Source organism: Dysidea avara, chromosome 6, assembly GCF_963678975.1.
Source record: "Dysidea avara chromosome 6, odDysAvar1.4, whole genome shotgun sequence".
Classification (NCBI taxonomy): Eukaryota; Metazoa; Porifera; class Demospongiae; order Dictyoceratida; family Dysideidae; genus Dysidea; species Dysidea avara.
The window spans coordinates 18,389,627-18,409,256 of record NC_089277.1 but is presented as its reverse complement, the minus strand read 5'-3'; the positions used below and the strand labels follow the sequence as shown (position 1 = coordinate 18,409,256).

Here is a 19,630-nt window from a genome sequence, read left to right as displayed (position 1 = left end):
CTATCTATTGTGTATATAAATACTCATGGTATGGTAGAATTTGACTGTGTTGATAACTATTTCCTAGCTGCAGTACACCGCTATTATGAGTCCAGGAGAAGAACGTACAATGACTCCCTACCTCATAGAGTGGCAAAGGTTGCTGAGAATAAGAAGAAGGCAAAAGAGAGGATACCAGGACAGGGTAAACATTATACACGCTGTACCTGACTACCTCGCGCGGTGTTGTGTTTATGATTTGTAAATCAAAATTCATTCCTGTATAGCATTTTTGTAGTGCTGACTCTACTGAGCAATTATGATGACAGAATGTTCATAAGAGTATTTTGAGAAGAGTATCCTTAAAAAACGAAACAGTCTTTGGTGTTGGAGACTCTAAATCTTATCACTAATAACTCTATTAGAATGGTCTTAGCTTTGTTCTTTGATTTTATCTTTGATTAGATAACTAACAGTTGAGGAATCCAGTGCAGAAGTGAATTTCAAAGTTTAAATGTAAACTTTAGATTAAACCATCACATTCTTACAACTAGTTTTTAAACCAGTCACGCGCCCACAGTGTACCTGGTTCACTGAAATTGTTTTACAAAAAGTGTGTGTATGCTTGTCTTTCCACACCTGCACCTGTGCGCCAAAGCAACTTTCTGGCTAAATCTACCGTATATTAAACTGTAGCTAAGCTTTAGCTCAAGATAACTTTCGTCTTTGCTCAAACTGAGTGTAGTGACAAATCTAAGTAGAGTGGCTGCATGGCACGTGGTTTTTAGAAGTAGCACAACATCAACTTGTTCCTTTAGATGCTCACTGCAATCTACGAGATAATGTTAGTGAGCTTTCAACACAATGTCAGGGTCGATAACACAAAAGATTTTCAATATGATAAACAAGCAATGGTTCTGCTGTTTAGTGCTTAGTTTGTTAAAGCCAAAGAGAATTTGTGATCTCAATAAAATCTCATATCTAATATATTATTACAATGGCCTGTATTTTATTAGATAGTCAAGACTTGTGCAAACATTTGGGATTAATTCTCATGTTTTAGAATTTTGTTTCACCAGCTAAATATGATAAATCTGTTTGTTTATGTTGCTTGCTTATATACAACTGTACAGGAGAAGAGAAAAGGTCATCAGGTCAGATGAAGAGCGAAATTTATGGGAGCAAATTGATCCACTGTACATGACAGAGGAGAGCAGTGACGAAGAGAGTGGATCAATGAAGCTTCACCATCTTGAATGGCAATCCGATGGTAATGTATGTGGTTAAATTGCTGTATTATACAATGGTTTTGGCAGAGTTAGAAGAACTGAAGCAAGTTTTAGACGACTGCATCAATGAAAAGGAAGTGTGTGCTGGTCGCTTCTCTGCCAAGCCTAGGATAGAAGGCGTTCCAACTTCACTGCCCATTCCAAGGAATGCAGTTCAATGGGCAGTGAAAAGGTGATCATGAGATTGAAGTTTTTATTATTAAAGTTGTTGTTTGCAGTACTTTACGTCAAGAGTCAGACAGAACAGAACATGCTGTGGTAGCTGTATATTTTGGTTCAATTTGATAATAATACAGTCACCCAACACCAACTTCTAATGGAAATAGAGGCAATCATTCCACCATGTAAGCTAAATTAGGGTAACCGTGTATTTTAGTTCAATTTGATATTAATACAGTCAGCCAACACCAACACCTAGAAGCAATCATTCCACCATGTAAGCTAAATTAGGATATACCGTACTTGTGTTATGTTTCTTACAAATCCACTGACACTGATCAGCGTCCTAGTGCAATCCGTCAGCCACCTTTACAAAGGTAGTTTTGTTTCTTTAGAATAATTAGGTTTATTTGTCAATATTTGTAGCTCATCATCGGCATCTGTGCAAATACTTAGATTTTGCTTTGATCATCGGCATCTTCTTTAGATTTTGCTTATTCCGCTATTCTGCGTTTTATAGTATCCCGCCCTCAATACAGCGTATCTCTGAATTTCATGTTAATACTGTAGTATAGTGGTTACTAAGTGGCGTAACTGACAGGCATCAAGTGATCATACCAGTATAGCTGAAATCTACTACAAGTGTGATATAAATGTTTAGCAATGATGAGTATCCTAACATGTTTTTGAATAAAGAGAGATCATTAATTTTATCCGACTATGTGGAAAAAGTAATTGAACCTCAGAACATAACTGCTTGGATATCTGGTATACCCAGTATAGTTTCACAGCTCTACTGAATACTATTCACTACCATTCCCTGATAATTTAGATTGTGTTTAAGTAGTGATGTACTTGTGGCTACTATTATCATACAAGCACGTTCTTGATATGTTTGCGTACCAATTGTAAAAATTTGACAATAGGTAGCCCCTGTGATTTTGTTACTTTGTGATGTACTGTATAAATGCATTGACATTGGTCCTAGTGTAATTCCTTTGGCTTTCTTAGTATAACTTGATATACACTTCATTATCTCTGTTTATAGTTCACCATCTTTGCATAGTCTTCTGCAACAGCAATCGTAAGTATGCAAACAGATGTTTTCTATTGTATTAAAGTTTGCCTTGCATAGTCCACAAATCAGTGGAAACCGTAACAGCACTGAAGGGGGCAATGCTACACCCAGGCGACCCAGGGGGTATGTGACTAACTTTACTATTATTTCATCTTGTTAACCTTTTTCAGATTCAGCAGTACTCAGGGAACGAGAAATTGCAGGATATCTTCAAGTGACCGGTATGTATATAGTAGGGCTGTGTGTCCAGTGTTACTGTGTGTACACAGTGTACAAACATGTGTTTAATGTGCTTCTCCAAGAAGTTTGTTTCTCCATATGGAACTGGTTCCATTGTACCATCAGCCTTTTGTCTAGTTTGTCAAGACTTGTCTGCTGGGCCCTTCACAGCTACGGCATGAAAGAGTTTGATGAGTAAACCAAGTTTCTTGCGTCATTCATTAAAACTCTTGGCCACCGGATATCTAATACCATAGTATCCTCCTCACTAATTTTCAGGGATATAGTGTTTGCGGTTAGGTGGCTGTTTTGATCAATACTTTCTTTGATTGCTGGAGACTATGTAGCTGGTATTAACTAGGGAAGCACCCTAACATGGTATTTATTGGAGAAACAAGTGTATGTTCTCATCTCACTTAGCAGTGCTGGGGTTGGAACTTTCCCTGGCTAACTTTACAGGGTGGTATATGTAATCTGTTAAGTAATGTCTGACCAGTGAGGGGAATTTGTGTGCTACCCAAACTGCAAACTGACTGAAACAATTAGAACATCAGATATTTATTCAGAATTTTTTTTGTGCAGACTGACGCTGAACTTAGAAGTTTGATAAAGGCTTTTTTGCTCAATCGTCACCTGCCAAAGTTAATCAATATGTGCTAGTTGCATCCTAAATGCTTATTTGAATGATCATGCTGTTTGCTTCTGTTCTATAGTGGTTCGTTCACTGGATCAAATAGCAGCATAGTGACACTGCAACGGTAAGTATTGTGTATGTTATATAAACTGCTGGCAAGCCTCTTTTGTCTTTTTTTAGTGGATTATTATTGCATGAGCCTGTCGGTGGGAGTAGTGATAATTACCCAGCTGCAACTAGAAATCACAGGTATAATTTTACTGTTCTAATATTTACACTTAAATGCGTACTCTTACTTTAGTCAGTTCAGTTCATCTCAAGTGCTGCAAGCAATTGGTGTTGATGATGAGAGTGACACTAGCAATTAACTGAACAAACTATGTATGCATTCTAGTATTGATTCATTTTTTGTTGTTGTGAATCATTGTACAATTGAATTACAAACAGTGTTTAAAATTAATTGAATTACGAGCAATATTTTGAAATACGGAAGACATTTGTAAGCTATACGGAGGCATAGTACTATCGGATACTATTGGTCAATCGACGAGAACACTGAGTAGCAAGCCCGGTGACACTGGGAATGAACTTCGAGAAGGCGGTAAAGCACTGCCGGTAAAACTGCTGGTCAGTGTAATTTTTGTCCCACTACTGTACATAAACGGTGATAGTGTGGCCGGCGAAACTGATGGCAGTAAGACTCAGACTAAGCGAGGTAAGCGGTTGATATACTGTCGACAATACCGATCGTTTATTTGATACGCTTTTGCTGTGCAAAGGCAACAGCAATACCAATCTATGCTACAATTCATAATGTTTATTCAATAAATTCTGATCAAGTTTTTACCAAATTAGTCTCAGAAGTCAACCTTTTCCTGTGAAGGCATGCCCCAGACTCCCCTAGTTAAATTATGCTTTGTATGCCAAATGTTCTTTGCACGCAATTATTATAGTCAACCAGTTATGGGCTTATCTTCACCTTGTGCTTTAGATTTTGCTGCTACACGCCTGGAATATGAATAACTGTATATCTTATCAACAATAAAGTGATTTTGGAGATGTGAATGCCCTTCTGGTTAAATACGTACATTTTGAGATCTTTGAGTATAGTTTCATCATAAATTGATTTTGCTGTATAGTACGTAGCACTGTATATACATGTTGAGGGAAGCAGCTAAAAAAAAAGAAAGGTGGGTTTTTCTCAACAGAAATAGCATTTCAGTCAACCATATGATTATTATAGTAATGTGCAGTAAAGGTGTCAATGTCAAGACTAGACATGTGTGGTTTGGCCTTTTTATAGGTTTGGGAAAGAGTGTGTGCTTTTATGGCTTCCCATGTTGAAAACTTTGATTGGTTATAAATAATGTCAGACATTATATTTTTATTGGCTCAAGCAGTACTACAAATGAGCCAATTTCAAGAAAAGTGTTTTTGAGGGCTATAAGCTCAAAGTGTAGATACAGAATATTTGGTGCTTTTAAGAATCAATCAATGTCAAGCAGTTTTAACTCACAACTTCTATGGGGGTTGCATCACCAGATTCCCTATTTTACTATAAAGATTTGAGTTGTATATGCTCAGGGGCATAGGGAGGGGGGTTCCAAGGGGTTCAGGAACACCCTGTAAAATTTACACTTCTGAGTTTACAGCAGGACCTTAACACACCATTTAGTGTGGCTGGACAAAATGGGTAAGTAATAGTGTATGGCACAGCAAACAATTGATAAAGCTTGCATTCATCTCTCAGGGAAGGATTTACAAAGGTAACATGAGAAAAAGATCAATATACTCTAATAGAGCAGTCAGGTATATACTCTAATAGAGCAGTCATGTATACTCTAATAGAACATGCATGTAAATATACATATGCTAAGGAATTTCATTAGTGGAGTTTTTCAGACATTCAATAAATGCAAAACTGAGCATGACCTTATACTGCTATAGCTTTGGTGTGCAATATAATAGAACTCCAGTTATTTATCGCTTGGGCATGCAGAATGAATCTATGCTATGCGTAGTTATAATTGTAAGTCATTCCATTTATATCAGTGGATTCATGGTTCCTATACTAGTGGGATAACTATCACTTACAGATGTCTATATGTGTCTCTATGTGTTATGCTGTCTGTTTCCACTAGGTAGCTTTATCTAGTACTAGCTTCATCCCAGGGGCACTTAATTAATGTACTATTTTTGTATAAAATACAAGCAAGTTTTGATTCATTAAAATATTGAAAGTCAGGTGGGTGCTGTGCCCCCAGACCCTTGCTTCTGATAAATCAATACTGTTGCTGGAACTCCCCTTCAAAAAATCCTGGCTATATACACTCCTGTATGCTGCATCTCTTGCTTGTCAGACTACTATAGAGACAGTAATGAGTGATTGTTTTTTAAACATGCAGCAACCCACAATAAATTGCTGTAAAATTGCTACCAAATTCGTTACATTTCTTGTGGGAATGCCCCCAGACCCCCTACATACCAAGTAACTGTACAGTGACCTCCACTTGTGCCTCCTGAACAAAATCCTACGTCTATTCTCATTGCTTAAACCTAAAACTCCTCTAAAAGTTTCTAGATCCACCACAAGTTTGGATGACTGTAGCTCTACTGTACATGCAATAATTTTGTATTATGATTTGTAGAGGTTAGCCACTCCACTACATCATGCAGCAGACGATGGCTTCAGTGACGTGGTTATGTCTCTCCTGGAAGCTAAAGCAACTGTCAACTGTCAGGATCAAGTAAGTTGATATAATATTATACAACTGTATATCAATGTACAAACACTTGGGTGTGGGACCTACATTGCATGTACTCAATGTGCATAGAATAAAATGCTTAGTGTACATACATGAAATAGTTGTATAACATGGGTATAAGTGGTTTGCCTAGTAGGTATGTCTGAGGGCCTCATGTAGGCCCAAGAGCTGAGTGCATACATATTAGTCAAATCCCAAGTACCCATGTTACAGCACACATGGTGGTGTGTCATGCGGCCAAGAAAGCAGCACATGACACCATGAGTATATTTACTAGAAGAAAGAAAATGCGATATCCATGCATACATATACACTATTCTTGTACCACAATTGCTGTAAATGTCCTTGACCTTCAGCACATCACATACCAAATTTGAGCAAGATTGTCTACTGCAATCATGAAATACAAGCCCTCAAATTTTGGCTTAATTCCTTAGTTTTTTTTCTTCTTCATTTAGGGGGTTGGGGGGCTTATATTATTCTTTTTGTACATTTTACAAAAACCTTATAAAATGCAAATGTGTAGCTCAATCCTTTTTAAAAGTTTGCAAACTTTAAGAACATATTGTGGAAAATCACATACCGGGTTTGATACTATTCTGATAAATAGTCATAGAGGTACATATGGTTATTTGCATTTAAAAAGGCCACATAATAAAATTATTCAGTGTTATATATATATATACACATACAGCAGTATTAATTATTAAAGCTCAGACAAACCTTTGAAGTGAGTTAATGTCTTGAAGTTTCTTACAAACTTAAATAGAAATAATTCTGGTGTGCATAGCGTATAATATTATGTGTATACTGTATAAGTGTTTGTTCTCTACTATAAAGGACAACAACACTCCACTATATCTGTCGTGTCAGAGTGCACGTATGACAATTGTTGAAATGTTGCTGGTGTACGGTGCAAACATCGAATGCAGAACAAAAGTGTGTTTGTTGTTGTTGCTGTAGCTATGTATATCAGTATAAGTACAGTGGAACCCCTCTTAACGAACACCCCTGAATGAATGGCAGACATCCTCTTTATAACAGACAATTAATGAAGTCTCAAATGCAACTTCCAATATCTGTGTGTATTAATACCCCTTCAATAGCGGTCACCTCTCTATTCCGTAAACCGGATCGCACAGCACAATTCCCAGTCATGCCAAGCACTGCAGTACAACACCTCGCTAATTGCAGACAAAAGTAACAAAGGTTCATTGCCAGTTTCAACAATCGATCTAACTACACATCATTTAATGCAGAAAGCACTGTCTCTATAACTATTGCCTATTCTAAAAAATGAGAGACAAAGCGCTGAAGTTATGAGAAGTCATATGAATGCATATACAAGTACCGCTGTTAATGTTCTTACCCAGGTCTTCTGAAAATAGTAGCTGGTGCACTTTAAGTTTAAACTGCACTACAGGATAAACTACATAATCTGTTTAGCCAACCATCTTAATAGCTAATCAAATATGGAGTAATCCAGACAAGTCTTTATGGGAGCATGTATAAACTTTTGTGGTGCCTATAATTGTCTGGATATAGCTAGTAGAGGCCACGCATGTACACCATAGGTAACCCATGCTCGATAACATCACTTCTGTTGCTATTAAACTGATCACACATGGTACCATAACCCATCTTGCTCCACCACTTGGTCTGTCTCATGCATTAATTTAAAATTTAGAAACCCCTTAAATAAGGACACCTCCATATAAAGGACATGATTCATTTCCCCAATGGTGTCCATCTTAGAGGGGTTCCACTGTATGTAACTATATGTTGAGTGTTTTGTGTGGAGCTTGTGACTTTTTATTGTAGGAATCGATGACATTTGTTGTCTTTCATGATCAATATTGCATGCAGTGTTGAATAATAATGTAGATTCACACACAAATATGTTTTTTTTATGCTTTACAGAATGGTTGGACTCCATTGCATATATCATGCCACAAAGGACATACAATGATTGTGAAAATGCTGTTACAAAACAATGCTAAAACTGACTTCAGAACAAATGTGAGTTAGCTTGTAATTAATTGCTGTATTGTTTTCATAAGCAGTTTGTGTAGTATTAGGCAAGAAAACAGAATCACATATTTTGTGATTTTCCAAACCTTTTGCATGTGGCTTTCTCTTTTGCTTCATCCAATCTGTACAAAAATTGGACTGTATATATATTCACAGAAATATGTTGAAACTTGGTCTTATAGTGACTCTTTGAAATGTTGCAAACAGGAAAGTGACAAATTTATGTAGCAAGAATCAGAGAAAAAAATTAAAGGCATGCATCTTGAAAACTATACCAAGCCAATTCAGCTCAAATTTAAATTTTGTAGCACAAATGGTTCATTTTTGTCCAGCTATAACTCAATTACAGATGGGTGAATGTTGCATTTCATGCAAATGCTTAACTAATGCACACCCACTTCTCTTATGTCTTGATTGTCCATTTAACTTTAATTTTGTCAACATTTGCAAACTTCCTCCTACCTTTTAGCAAACCTGTAAATTCTTGAATAAGCAGGTAGGCTTCTTCTCAACTGTCCACGCAAACCAAATTGGCTGCATGGTTGCCTATAAAAACTGAATTGACATGTGGAACTATTGAAATTGGTGTAAATGTTTTGTATAGTTGTGTAGCGTGCTTACAAAAATGCACAATTCTTCACTTTTACAATCTATATTATTTTTAAGCATTCAAATGAATGTAACTGTGTAAAAATAAACAAACACTCTCCTGATTAAGTGTAATATGTTTTTGTAGGATTACTACACACCACTGTATCTTGCAACAGCTAAGGGATATAATGAAGTGGTGAAGATACTGTTGCAGTCAAATGCTGATGTAAATTGTGTTTGCAAGGTATGTCAGTAGTTACAAATTTCCTGTTTTACACAAAGCAGGGGCAAGTGTAGCATGTAGCTAGCAGTTGTGAAGTAACATGCAGTGTTTAATTTACCACTGTAAATAAGGTTAGCAGACAAGGAAGCCTCTGGTATACTTGGTATTGAATCCCAACTGGAACCCACAATTGTTAATACTAGATACCATTGCACATGCAAACAACCATCACGTGATCTATACTTGTGGCAGAAGGAGTGCTATTTGGAATCGCTCATACTGAATTGAGTCATAAAGATTGAAGCTGCCGAACATGCCAAGAACAGTCACCCACCCACCTTCCCTTGACTAATCACTGGCATCCACCCTCAATGCAATCATGCCATGCTAGCACACTTTGTATAAATATATTATTCCACATTTTGGGCACCCAGGGAATGGCGCAGTCAGGCTGCTCCATATGACTAAGTACTGGCTGTAGCAATAGAAATACAGCAGCTAACTTCCTCACTAGGGCCTAGCATCTAAGTCCTAGCGTCTATGTCCTGGGCTGTCCCATTTATCTCCAAACTATATGTAGCTCTAATGCATGCCATATAGAGCAGTAGTGCATGCAGGCCAGCTGATGTAGGATGTCAGTTACAATAAAAACTGGAACCCCTGGTAAAAAAGGATATAGGTCAAGTTATGAATAGTACTAGTTATAATTCAGTTGATTTCTACTAAATATAACACAATATGCGCTGTGTATGGTTGCGTACTGTAGTATAACTAGTATTTATGTTTGTTGTGTAGAAAAACTATACACCCCTGTACATAGCTGCCCAAAGAGGGCACAATGAAGTGGCGAAGACATTGTTGCAAGCAAATGCTGATGTGAATTGTATGTGCAGAGTAAGTCATTTTAATTTGCAACATACATGTAATTTTTCCTTACAATTTGTTTGTTTCCTTTTCAATTTTGATGATGTAAAGTGAATACATTTAAATACAGTTGTCATTCTTACTGTAAATTATGTATATATATCTTTTATGACCAAACTACACCACACACTATATTTAGTGCGGTACACTGCAATGAACAAGGAACAATGAAAGTCATTTATAGCACAACACAAAGCCATTTTAAGGCACATGAAAAGACCAACATTTGCAGTATTATGCACTTCTAATACAAAGCCAAAACATATTAAGTGTGTTTGAACAGGTGGAGAAAGGAGAAAAAATCATAACTGGACCTGCCTTGAACCTGCAGCCATCCGATTAATGCTTGAACGCTTACAGGAGTCTGCCAGGCAGTCAGGATGTTTTCTCCTTGTCAATTTCAAGTGTATATGAGCGCACATAGAAAATCTATTGGTAGATCTACGAAATTATAAATCTTTACTTAAACTTAAATTAAACGTTTCATTCATAAAGTAGAAAGGTGAACAGCCATAATAGCAGTGGATCTGACATTAAGGATTTGAGTGTTAGGTGTGAAGGTCCCTGGTTTAGTTTGAATCTTGGCAATTATTTTTCTGACATTTTTGTGTACTTTTTACCTAGTGGTAACTGTTCTATTAGAATATATATATATATATATTTCAACCCTGCAATTTTACACTTGTTTGGTTTTTGCTTTATAACTATATATAGCTGTTACTCCACTGTTTTCAAATCATCAAAAGACACTTTTATCATGGTTAGCTTATGTACAAACCAATTTTCAAGTTATTCCCATATGCCGTTCACCCTGTAGCTGTGACAAAAGTCAGATCTTTTACATCCACAACACCTTGAATATATTTATCACACAAAACAGCCAAGCTGTGAAAAAATGATGCAGCCTTAAAAATCCCTGGGTGAAAAAAGTTGCAAAATCAAAGGTGGTGGTTAAGAAATGGCTGCAATGATGTTAATGCTAATAAATTTGATAATAGCTGTTATTAGCATTAACATCATTGCAGCCATTTCTTGGCTGCAATGACAAGGCGCAGAAGGCACAAACTCATCAGAACCCCAAAAGACACATCCCACTGGTAAGCTTATTATTGTAGCATAAAATGGTGGTCATGTGTTCCTTCGTTTGGCCTCTAGCCTTGTGATTGTCTCAAATTTTTTATAACTCTATATCCAGTCACCTGTAAATGTTTTCATCTGTACTTGATGTTAAACAGACTAATATTATTCCATAAAGGTGATTTTCATTGCGTAAGATGTTTCTAGGATGATTTCTAAAGCAGTGTTTTTGGCAGTGTGCATTTTTGGGAGGATCCCTACTTAAACAGTACTACCATATATACTGTTTGATAAATTCATCTTTATAATTATTCTCTTCATCTACACTAAATTTCAAGCATATCAAAGTACAAGTTGGTATTTTTGCACAGCGTGCAAGAAAATATAGAAAGCTTAATCCCTACAAGCCCTTATCAAAAATGACATAGAAAAAATTCAAAGTTTTGGCCACCCATATCTTGGAGTGAATTCAGTCAAATTTGGTGCATGGTAAAATGGCACGCTTTGAAGAAGTTATTCATATGTGATAAATCATGTTTTCTTCCTTCCTGTCAATACATGTACAGTGTTGCATGCCAATGTACTTGGCTATAAAACATGCTACCATAGATTTTAGAGAGAGGATAAAAAACTATCACATGATTTATTAAAATTTGTTGTGACAATCAGTCTTATGCAATTCTTTATCACAAACTAGTACAGGGTACCACATAATGGTTTATAGTACTCTCTGGTAATGCTTACTCTTGTATCTGAGCATTCCATGACTGCCTGGTTGAGTTTTATTCCTGTGCGCACTCCTCACCTACACGAGCTTGTGGTACACCTTACCAGCGACAGGAGTGGAATTTGATAATTCTTGAAAGATCTAATCCTTCACTGATGGATGTCATACATCCGGGAATGTAATAAAACATCAATGATAAAGTCCTCTGGTCATTATGACTGAAAGCGGCAAAACATGTTCAACTTCAAATGATCTAAGTGTAATTTGTGGCACGGCTTACTCCTTGATATATAACAATGATTAGATGGCTCTGCTTCAAGATACAAAGTCACTTTGTGCTACTATACACCCAGCAGTAAACAAATTTTCTCTACAAACGTTTATAAGTTTACAAAAGGTGTAAATGGAACTAGGTGAGGAGTGCGCCCACAAAATTAAGTTTTCTATCCCCCTCTATCATCTATGACACTACCATGTGTCTTGATCTAGGTACTTGCAGCCAGCTATGTAAATGTTACATTGTGTGACATTATGTGACATTATGCTGTGTATACCTATTGCTACAGAACCAGGCTACTCCAATATATGCTGCTATAGTTCAAGGTCACCTGGATGTAGTGAAAACACTACTGGATTACAATGTGAATCTTGATAATGTGAACTTGGTGAGCATAATGAAAAGATTGTCATCTACAGTACTTTAATAGTGTACAATTACTATAATATAAACAATTTAACATAAAGCTAGTGCTTTCAAGTTTGCCACCACAATTTTTGTGTATTCGTACAATAGTACCAATAACGTCATTTGTAGGATGTCAGAGTAAAACTGAAAGTGGTAAGGCTAAATCAGCCTAAATGTGTATGCACTGAGTGCAGCCATGGACAGCTATAGTCTAGGGGCATACAGGTAATTTTTGGAAATGAAATGCTATCAGGAGGCAATTTTGGCTGATAGTGTTCAACGTTACCAATGGAAGAATTCACCTCTGTACTTTAAATGTTACCATTTCTGTTCATCAGTAAAGAGATAAAGTGTAAGGAATGTTTACAAAGCCAAAGCTGAATAGAGCAATAACTATTTTAGAATTTCGTACATGAATGGAGATGACATCAAAGCCATTCTAGTTAAAAGACAAGTACTTATTGCATCATAATTAATTTAAATTTACAGTAACGTAGTTTTGGCTTTACCAAGATTTGAAAGTTTTTAAACTCAGCCAAAAGAGAGTGAAGCTTTTGCCTCGCTTGTCACACTTACTCATATGCCTTAATTTGTACCCAAAAGTACCATACTGTAGTACTAAGTTGGGGTATGGTATACGTAAATGGGGCCTAGGATATAAAACTGGATATAAACATACATATATGTCTACATAACATCTCTGTAACTGATATGTCTTTATCTATTCACTATACAAATCTATTTTAGTATAATGAGACTCCACTGAAACTTGCTGTGGAGATTGAGAGAAGTGATATTGTGAAGTGCCTTGTAGAAGATGGCAACATTGACATTACCAGACTTGATCAGGTGAACTATTAATATATAATTTATTAGAAGTAGGGATCCAAGCAATAAAGGTGGTGGTATTACAGCATAGCTCTGTGAGAGAATCCCTACATTGGCAAGGGTGGATTTAGGGGGTACATGGGGTGCTGAAGCACCTCCTCCAAAATTTTACTCTAGAAAGCAGTAGAAGCTACAGTAGAGGTGTAGTTTATCTTATAATCATACATGGACAATGTAAAGATGGAAAGAGCATGAATGGAAGAGCTCATCTCTTCCAGGAATCAACAACATAGGGTCAAAATTATTTGTGCTAAAAGCTGCTATAAAAAAAAACTGATACAGCACATAATTCATATGTGACCAGATTTTACAAAATCAATCCAAATCACACATCAGACAATCAAACTAACACCACCAGTGGATAGCTACACTATCGTACTACTAGTTTTGATCCTCAGTACTACTCAAACTACTCAAGGCTGGTTTTAACAGACGTCTTTTCTGGGTGCTGTGGAGAGCTTGAATGGCAATTTCCGGCCTTGTGAAGGACCTGGCTTGGCAAGAATCAGTGGTTTACTCTGATAATGTTAGCTAGATATTTTTTCAATCTTAAATATTGAAAAGGGCAGCCAAATAACCAGCTAATTAGTATTATAAGAAATTAATTTAGGATGAAACAAATGTGAATTTAGAACACAGCTGGATGATTAAGGTTCAATGTTAAAACTTTGTTAATTGCAATTAGCAACATTCATTTTTGGCTGCTTTAGATATCAGCTGTTTCAGTTGCCAGTTACTTTTACTTTCATGGATGCACTTGTTTTATAGCTATTGTTTCAAAACTTTGGTAATTATAGTTAGTTGTATATATTAACATTGATTCTTGGTCACTCCAGATATCAACTCTTTAAATTACCAGTTATTGTTACTTTCATGAAGTCTTTTTCTACGGCTGAGCTGTATTTACATTGGGTTACAGGTACTTGTAGTTTCTTGGACATGCCCTTTTTTACCGTGAAGGTGTTTTGGGGGGTATATACTGGTATTTGCAGTTTGGAATTATGGAATTATTTTATCAGGGGAGGAAATGCACAGACATTGAAGGGAGTTTTGCATGGTAAACTCAGTTATTGAAGGGAGTCTTGTGTGGCAGACTTGAGTCCAGTTTTTCCCATTCCAAGAGTAGTTTTCCTTCCCAAGACTAGCTTGGGGTATGGGTTGTTAGGATTGCCTTGGAATCCCTGTGGCTTCAAAGTCAGGAATACCCAGGTATTTCACCTCCAAGCTTCATGTAATAAAAAGCCCATATCACCTGCGGTTGCATATACTACATTTAACATATTAATTTTAGCAAAAAGACCAATGCATTGGCAGATCAAAGGAGCTACCATGGGTATGTTTGTAACGTAGCCCAGCAGACAATTCAAGATACACTTTAAAAAGTAACCATTGGAGAGAAGATGTCATTTTATTAAGAGCTCAATGGGTATATGCTTGGGTTCATCAGTCATAATAATGTTACAAAAGAGTAAACATATAGGTATAAGGAAAATTAAGAATTTTAAGTTCAATTAGTGATCATAGAAATAAGAAGTAGTGAAACAAGGGAGATCGTCTATATATATACACCTGAAAATATACTAGATACCAGTGGACTTTTTATCCATAATTAGTCAAGGGTACAGACTGAAATATAGGGATTTAAGGTCAACTAGTATATCTGCAGGTATAGGTGACCTCCCTTGTTTCACTACTTTTTCCTTAAAATGATGTGTAAATTAACTTGATGTATATCTCAGTACTTTCAAGAACGAGTTACAAATCTCCTTCAGCTTGAAGCAGTTCTTGAAAAAAGCAAGACAGAGGTACACAAAACACTACTAAGGATACAGAGTGAACCTGCCACACATTCACCTGTTACTATCCCTAAGTCAGTGCTTTGTAGATCAATCAGTTCTTACACTTCAAACATGACTCTTAAAGAAGTTAACGAAGGATACATCGATGGCTCATTGCCAATAGTAGATCCACGTGCAGTATTGTTAGGATGTGAAGGGTCTGGGAAAACATCTTTGATTGACACATTTGTGGGTAACAGCTTTCAAAATACCCCAGCAACAGAAGGAGCAGATCAGATGGAGATCAGTGTCACAACAATGGCCAACTGGGAACTCATGAATGAAAAGCAAAAATTACAAGATCTTAAAAAGCAAGCTCTTCTAGAAGCAGAGTTCTTTTTATCAATAAGGAAATGCTGCCAATCTCTTGACATGCCTCAATCAATTTTGTCATCTTCAACTTTGACAACTTCTGCTCAACCAAGTTTGCATTCTACTACTGCTGCCACTTCAACACTTTCTGCTTCAACTGCATCAGCTACCATCTCATCATCTTCAGCTGATAAAGAGGCTGTGGCAGGAATTCCTAAATCTTCTCCTCAAGCGCGTTTTAGCCACTGTAATGCTCCCAACCATTTTAAAGGTAATTTTGTCTACATCACAAAAGAGGAATTTCAGGAGTTAAAAACCATGACGGAGAAGTATGATCCAAAGAAAAAGTACATTCATCTTTGGGACTTTGCTGGTCAGCAGATATTCCAACATTTGCATGGCTTGTTTGTTTCAGAGGAGGTTGTCTGTTTGATTGTATTCAATGCTGGCAAGTCACTCTATGAGGTACCAGGACGACGTTACCCCAATGATATCACTCCAGCTAAATCAGCCATCAAGGTGATATGCTACTGGATGGAATTAGTCAGTTCTCGCATTAGCAGAAGAAGCACTGACGGAGATGATTTGTCAGAACTTTTACCAACATTTATCCTGGTCGGTACCCATATTGATGAACTGGATGCTGATATAGAAAAGGCTGAAAAGTTGGCTTTTGAGTACATTGTACCAGCCCTGATCAAAGAGCTAGCAACTAAACCATTTGCCAGGCATATAGCTGGATCCAAAAACAACACATTGTTTGCCAAAGGCTCTTCATCTATTTTCTTTTTAAGCAACAAAGATGAGATGAGAAACCAAGTTGTCATCAATAGGCTTAAAAGAACAGTGATGAAAGCAGCCTCTATTACCAGAAAGGTTCGTCCAATTCGATATGTCAAAATGGAAAGGAAATTGATGCTACTTGCTTACCAGGAGAATGTATATGTTATTGACAAGTTCATGGCAAGAGAAGTTGCTGAAAGTTGTGGAATTACCTGCACTGATAAGCAGCTAGTTGGGATGCTACATCATTTTCACCAGAAGGGTGCCCTTCTTCACTTTCACAAAGTTCCTTCTCTGTCTGATATCATCATCCTCTCCCCTCAGTGGCTGGCCAAGCTGCTAACATATGTTCTGACCACTTTGAAATGTCAACCTGTGGGACCACCACTTGCAGGCTTTGTGGAGAAACTTGAGAAAACAGGATTGCTTGAACAGGAGCTGTTGGAATGGAGTTTGCAGCAGTTTTCTAAAGATGAGGAATCCAGGGGACACAATATGTTGGATATACCTGGTATGAGTATTGCAGAGCTACTTATCAACTTCAAGTTGATGGTTAACATTAGCAATACCTCACTGGTTGGCCGAAAGCCCAGAGGTGCTGGGAAGCAATTGTTTTTGGTACCTCATCTTTTACCTGCAGAAAGGCTTGTTCATTCAAATGTTTTTGGCTATTACTTCTATTACTATTTCCCAGCAAAGTTTATTCCAGAACACTTGGTTGATCAACTGATTGTGAAGTGTGCCGAATGGAATGGGAGCAAACAGTATGACCTACTCAAGTAAGTGATATATGTAGCATATTAGTTATGTACATACTATTGGTGCCACCATACAGGCTGACATACCAATGGGTGTGCCTGGAACTGGGGAAACATCAAATCTATGAGCTTGAGCCTTATTTTGATCACCACATAATTTGCTTGAAAATTATCCCTGAGCCTAACCTTCCTCTAGAAGCAAAAGAGAAGGCTTTTTCTGACAGTAATGAGCTTGTCAGATCAGTTCACAAATTCATTGATGATCTAATGCTACAACACATGACTGCTACATTTGCAAAAGCTCCAGTGATTTGCTACATACCATGTTCACAGTGTATGAAGATGCACTTGAAAGTGGACAAAGCAACTGAGAATAACACCATGTACTGTCCTGTGAAACGTGTTCATGCTGACATTACTGACTACCACCAGATTTTAACAGGTATGCAGCCATTTCTCAATTTTTTTATGTGCGTAATTTTGTTTCAAGAGTTTGTAATATTTCATGATATAATTTGTTGCTTCTTTGTAAAGCTCACCTCTGTAACTCTCCAGGACAAAACAAACTTTTAAACAGCAACTCATCTGCTACTGCTGTAGAGATTAATGATGATTATGATCTTCCAACTATCATGGAACAAGGTGCGTACAGCATAAGTGGACTATATGTTCACCAATTATCTTACATCCAAATAGCGCCAACAATGAAATGTTTACATCAACTGGTGATCCACAAGGTTGCAGCAGAATGGAAAACCATTGCAGACTTTTTGGACTTTGAGTCTTCAACAATTAATATCATACAAGATCAGTGTAGGGAAAATCCAACTAAATGTTGCACTGAACTTTTCAGGGAATGGTTACACACTGATCTTGGACTGAAACCAAAGACCTGGTCAACACTGTTTGATGCCCTCAAAAATGTCAAACAACTGACAACAGTTGCAGAAGAAATTGGGCAAAAACTAAAAAGTAAGTCAATTGCATTATATTACTAGTATCATTCAATATGGAAAGTTCAAAGACCTCAACTTCTCAATGTTTCTTAATCATGTGATTTCAAATATTTACTCCATGGTCAGCATCCAGTTACAATTCACTTGCAATGCTGTTTGTAGCTCACCACTTATAGCTAGGTATACCATGTCTGTATGTAACATCCTTTCATTGTGTTGTAGATAACCAACCAGCAGATACAGCTCCAACTCCTGACAGTAAAGATAGTGATATACTCAGTCATGGTGTGTTGATGGTAGTGTGTATCTCGTGTACATGTCATTATGTTGTTATAGCACCAAAAATGAAATATCTCAACAAGTTTGTGATAGACAGAGTTGCCCCTGACTGGAAAAAGGTAGCAGATTCTCTCGAGTTTGACATACAGACAATCAGATTGATTGAGAAGAAGTGTGCAAATAATCCATTGGACTGCTGTGATGAGTTGTTTCGTGACTGGTTAAGTTCTGATCATGGGCTTAAGCCAAAAAACTGGGAAACACTAATCACAGCTCTTAAAGATATTCAGAAATTACAAGCCACTACTGCAGATATTGAAAAAGACATTAAAAATATTCCAGTATGATGTCACTGATGTGGACAATATTTATTGTAGCCCACAGTTGCATTCACATTTTAATCCATGCATTTACATTATGTTATATAGTAATGTGTAGTCCATTATCATATGAAATTATATTTTGTGGTTTTGTAATGTTTTGTGTATGTATCTCATTGTATATGAGTTGCACTGTAATGACCGTAAGAAAACTGTTTTTGCCAGATTAGCTACCGCTTAAACTCGGCTGGGTTACAATACTCAGATCAGTTGTTAATTATTTGTTTCTTGTCGTCCAATACTCAAAATAGCAATGAGGGAGGGTGGATTTTTATATTGCCCTAATATAGTTGAAATAGATAGCTCACTTGGCTTGGAATGCAATTGTATTATTATAGAGTAGTGTTTGTTTAGAATGTTAAAGGTGATAGAAGCTGAGTTGCAGCTGGAGTCTAAATGACTGCTTCAGAAACTTGTTATATACATTGCGAAGTATTTTACACAAGACTCCAAATAATAAATATTTTGTCACTGCCTACATTGTGAGGCAGCTGCAGATCAGGGAAAAAATTATTCAGATGTAGTTTAACATCAACATTTTTAATAGTATGCTGTTTGGTAGGAGGGAGGGGGTGCGCAAAAAGAGTACTCTCTGTACACTTGTGAAAATCTAATGATTCCTAACTCAAAATTTATGTAAATTCGTAGTTTTAAATGTCAGTAACAAAGCTGCAAAATTAATGACATACTCAGATTTTAGTAGTGGATCCTGGCGGATGAGTAGGATAGGCCTTAATCACAGCCGGTCTACCACTTGATAAAGTTGATGCAGTCAGTGCAGTTATATAATGATACTTAATTTGTATATACTGTAGCTTGAAAATTACCTGAATTGGTCATCACAAAATCACTCATATTTTGTATGTTGATTTTATAGAACTCTTGGAGCTTTAGCTATTAGTTACTGAATCTTTAGATATCAAATCCTTTTGATTAAAGCCTAATAGTATTCTTATTCAATAATACTATTGAAATATTGCTAAGAAGTTATGAGTTTTGACTCTTTATCACATGCAGATCTATATAATTATATTGTCAATTCACATTCACCTGGC

At 36.8% G+C, this 19,630-nt stretch overlaps 2 protein-coding genes across 9 annotated transcripts in view; both read left to right on the top strand.

Annotated features, from left to right (window-relative positions):
- The window catches only part of LOC136259067 (uncharacterized), a 9,136-nt gene extending 5,303 nt beyond the window's left edge, over positions 1–3,833 (top strand). The window contains exons 1-13 of one of the 7 annotated variants that reach the window (XM_066052480.1): positions 1–184; positions 1,113–1,133; positions 1,187–1,249; positions 1,296–1,440; positions 1,487–1,612; positions 1,666–1,704; positions 1,770–1,804; positions 2,476–2,511; positions 2,563–2,628; positions 2,676–2,726; positions 3,438–3,482; positions 3,539–3,607; positions 3,660–3,833. The exon at positions 1–184 is cut by the window's left edge and continues 2,147 nt beyond it. In XM_066052480.1, coding sequence (XP_065908552.1) covers positions 1–184; positions 1,113–1,133; positions 1,187–1,249; positions 1,296–1,440; positions 1,487–1,553 — 480 coding nt within the window. In that variant the 3' untranslated portion in view covers positions 1,554–1,612; positions 1,666–1,704; positions 1,770–1,804; ... (4 more) ...; positions 3,539–3,607; positions 3,660–3,833. The other 6 variants (XM_066052482.1, XM_066052485.1, XM_066052481.1 and 3 more) reach the window with 6 other exon arrangements.
- The window catches only part of LOC136259066 (uncharacterized), a 36,184-nt gene extending 17,450 nt beyond the window's left edge, over positions 1–18,734 (top strand). The window contains exons 4-16 of one of the 2 annotated variants that reach the window (XM_066052479.1): positions 6,007–6,105; positions 6,964–7,062; positions 8,044–8,142; positions 8,891–8,989; positions 9,764–9,862; positions 12,263–12,361; positions 13,129–13,230; positions 15,009–16,981; positions 17,038–17,402; positions 17,516–17,602; positions 17,657–17,932; positions 18,139–18,201; positions 18,253–18,734. In XM_066052479.1, coding sequence (XP_065908551.1) covers positions 6,007–6,105; positions 6,964–7,062; positions 8,044–8,142; positions 8,891–8,989; positions 9,764–9,862; positions 12,263–12,361; positions 13,129–13,230; positions 15,009–16,981; positions 17,038–17,402; positions 17,516–17,602; positions 17,657–17,932; positions 18,139–18,201; positions 18,253–18,542 — 3,750 coding nt within the window. In that variant the 3' untranslated portion in view covers positions 18,543–18,734. Of the gene's footprint in view, positions 1–6,006; positions 6,106–6,963; positions 7,063–8,043; positions 8,143–8,890; positions 8,990–9,763; positions 9,863–12,262; positions 12,362–13,128; positions 13,231–15,008; positions 16,982–17,037; positions 17,403–17,494; positions 17,603–17,656; positions 17,933–18,138; positions 18,202–18,252 lie in introns of both variants that reach the window. The other variant, XM_066052478.1, reaches the window with a different exon arrangement.
- The last annotated feature ends 896 nt before the right edge of the window (positions 18,735–19,630 follow it).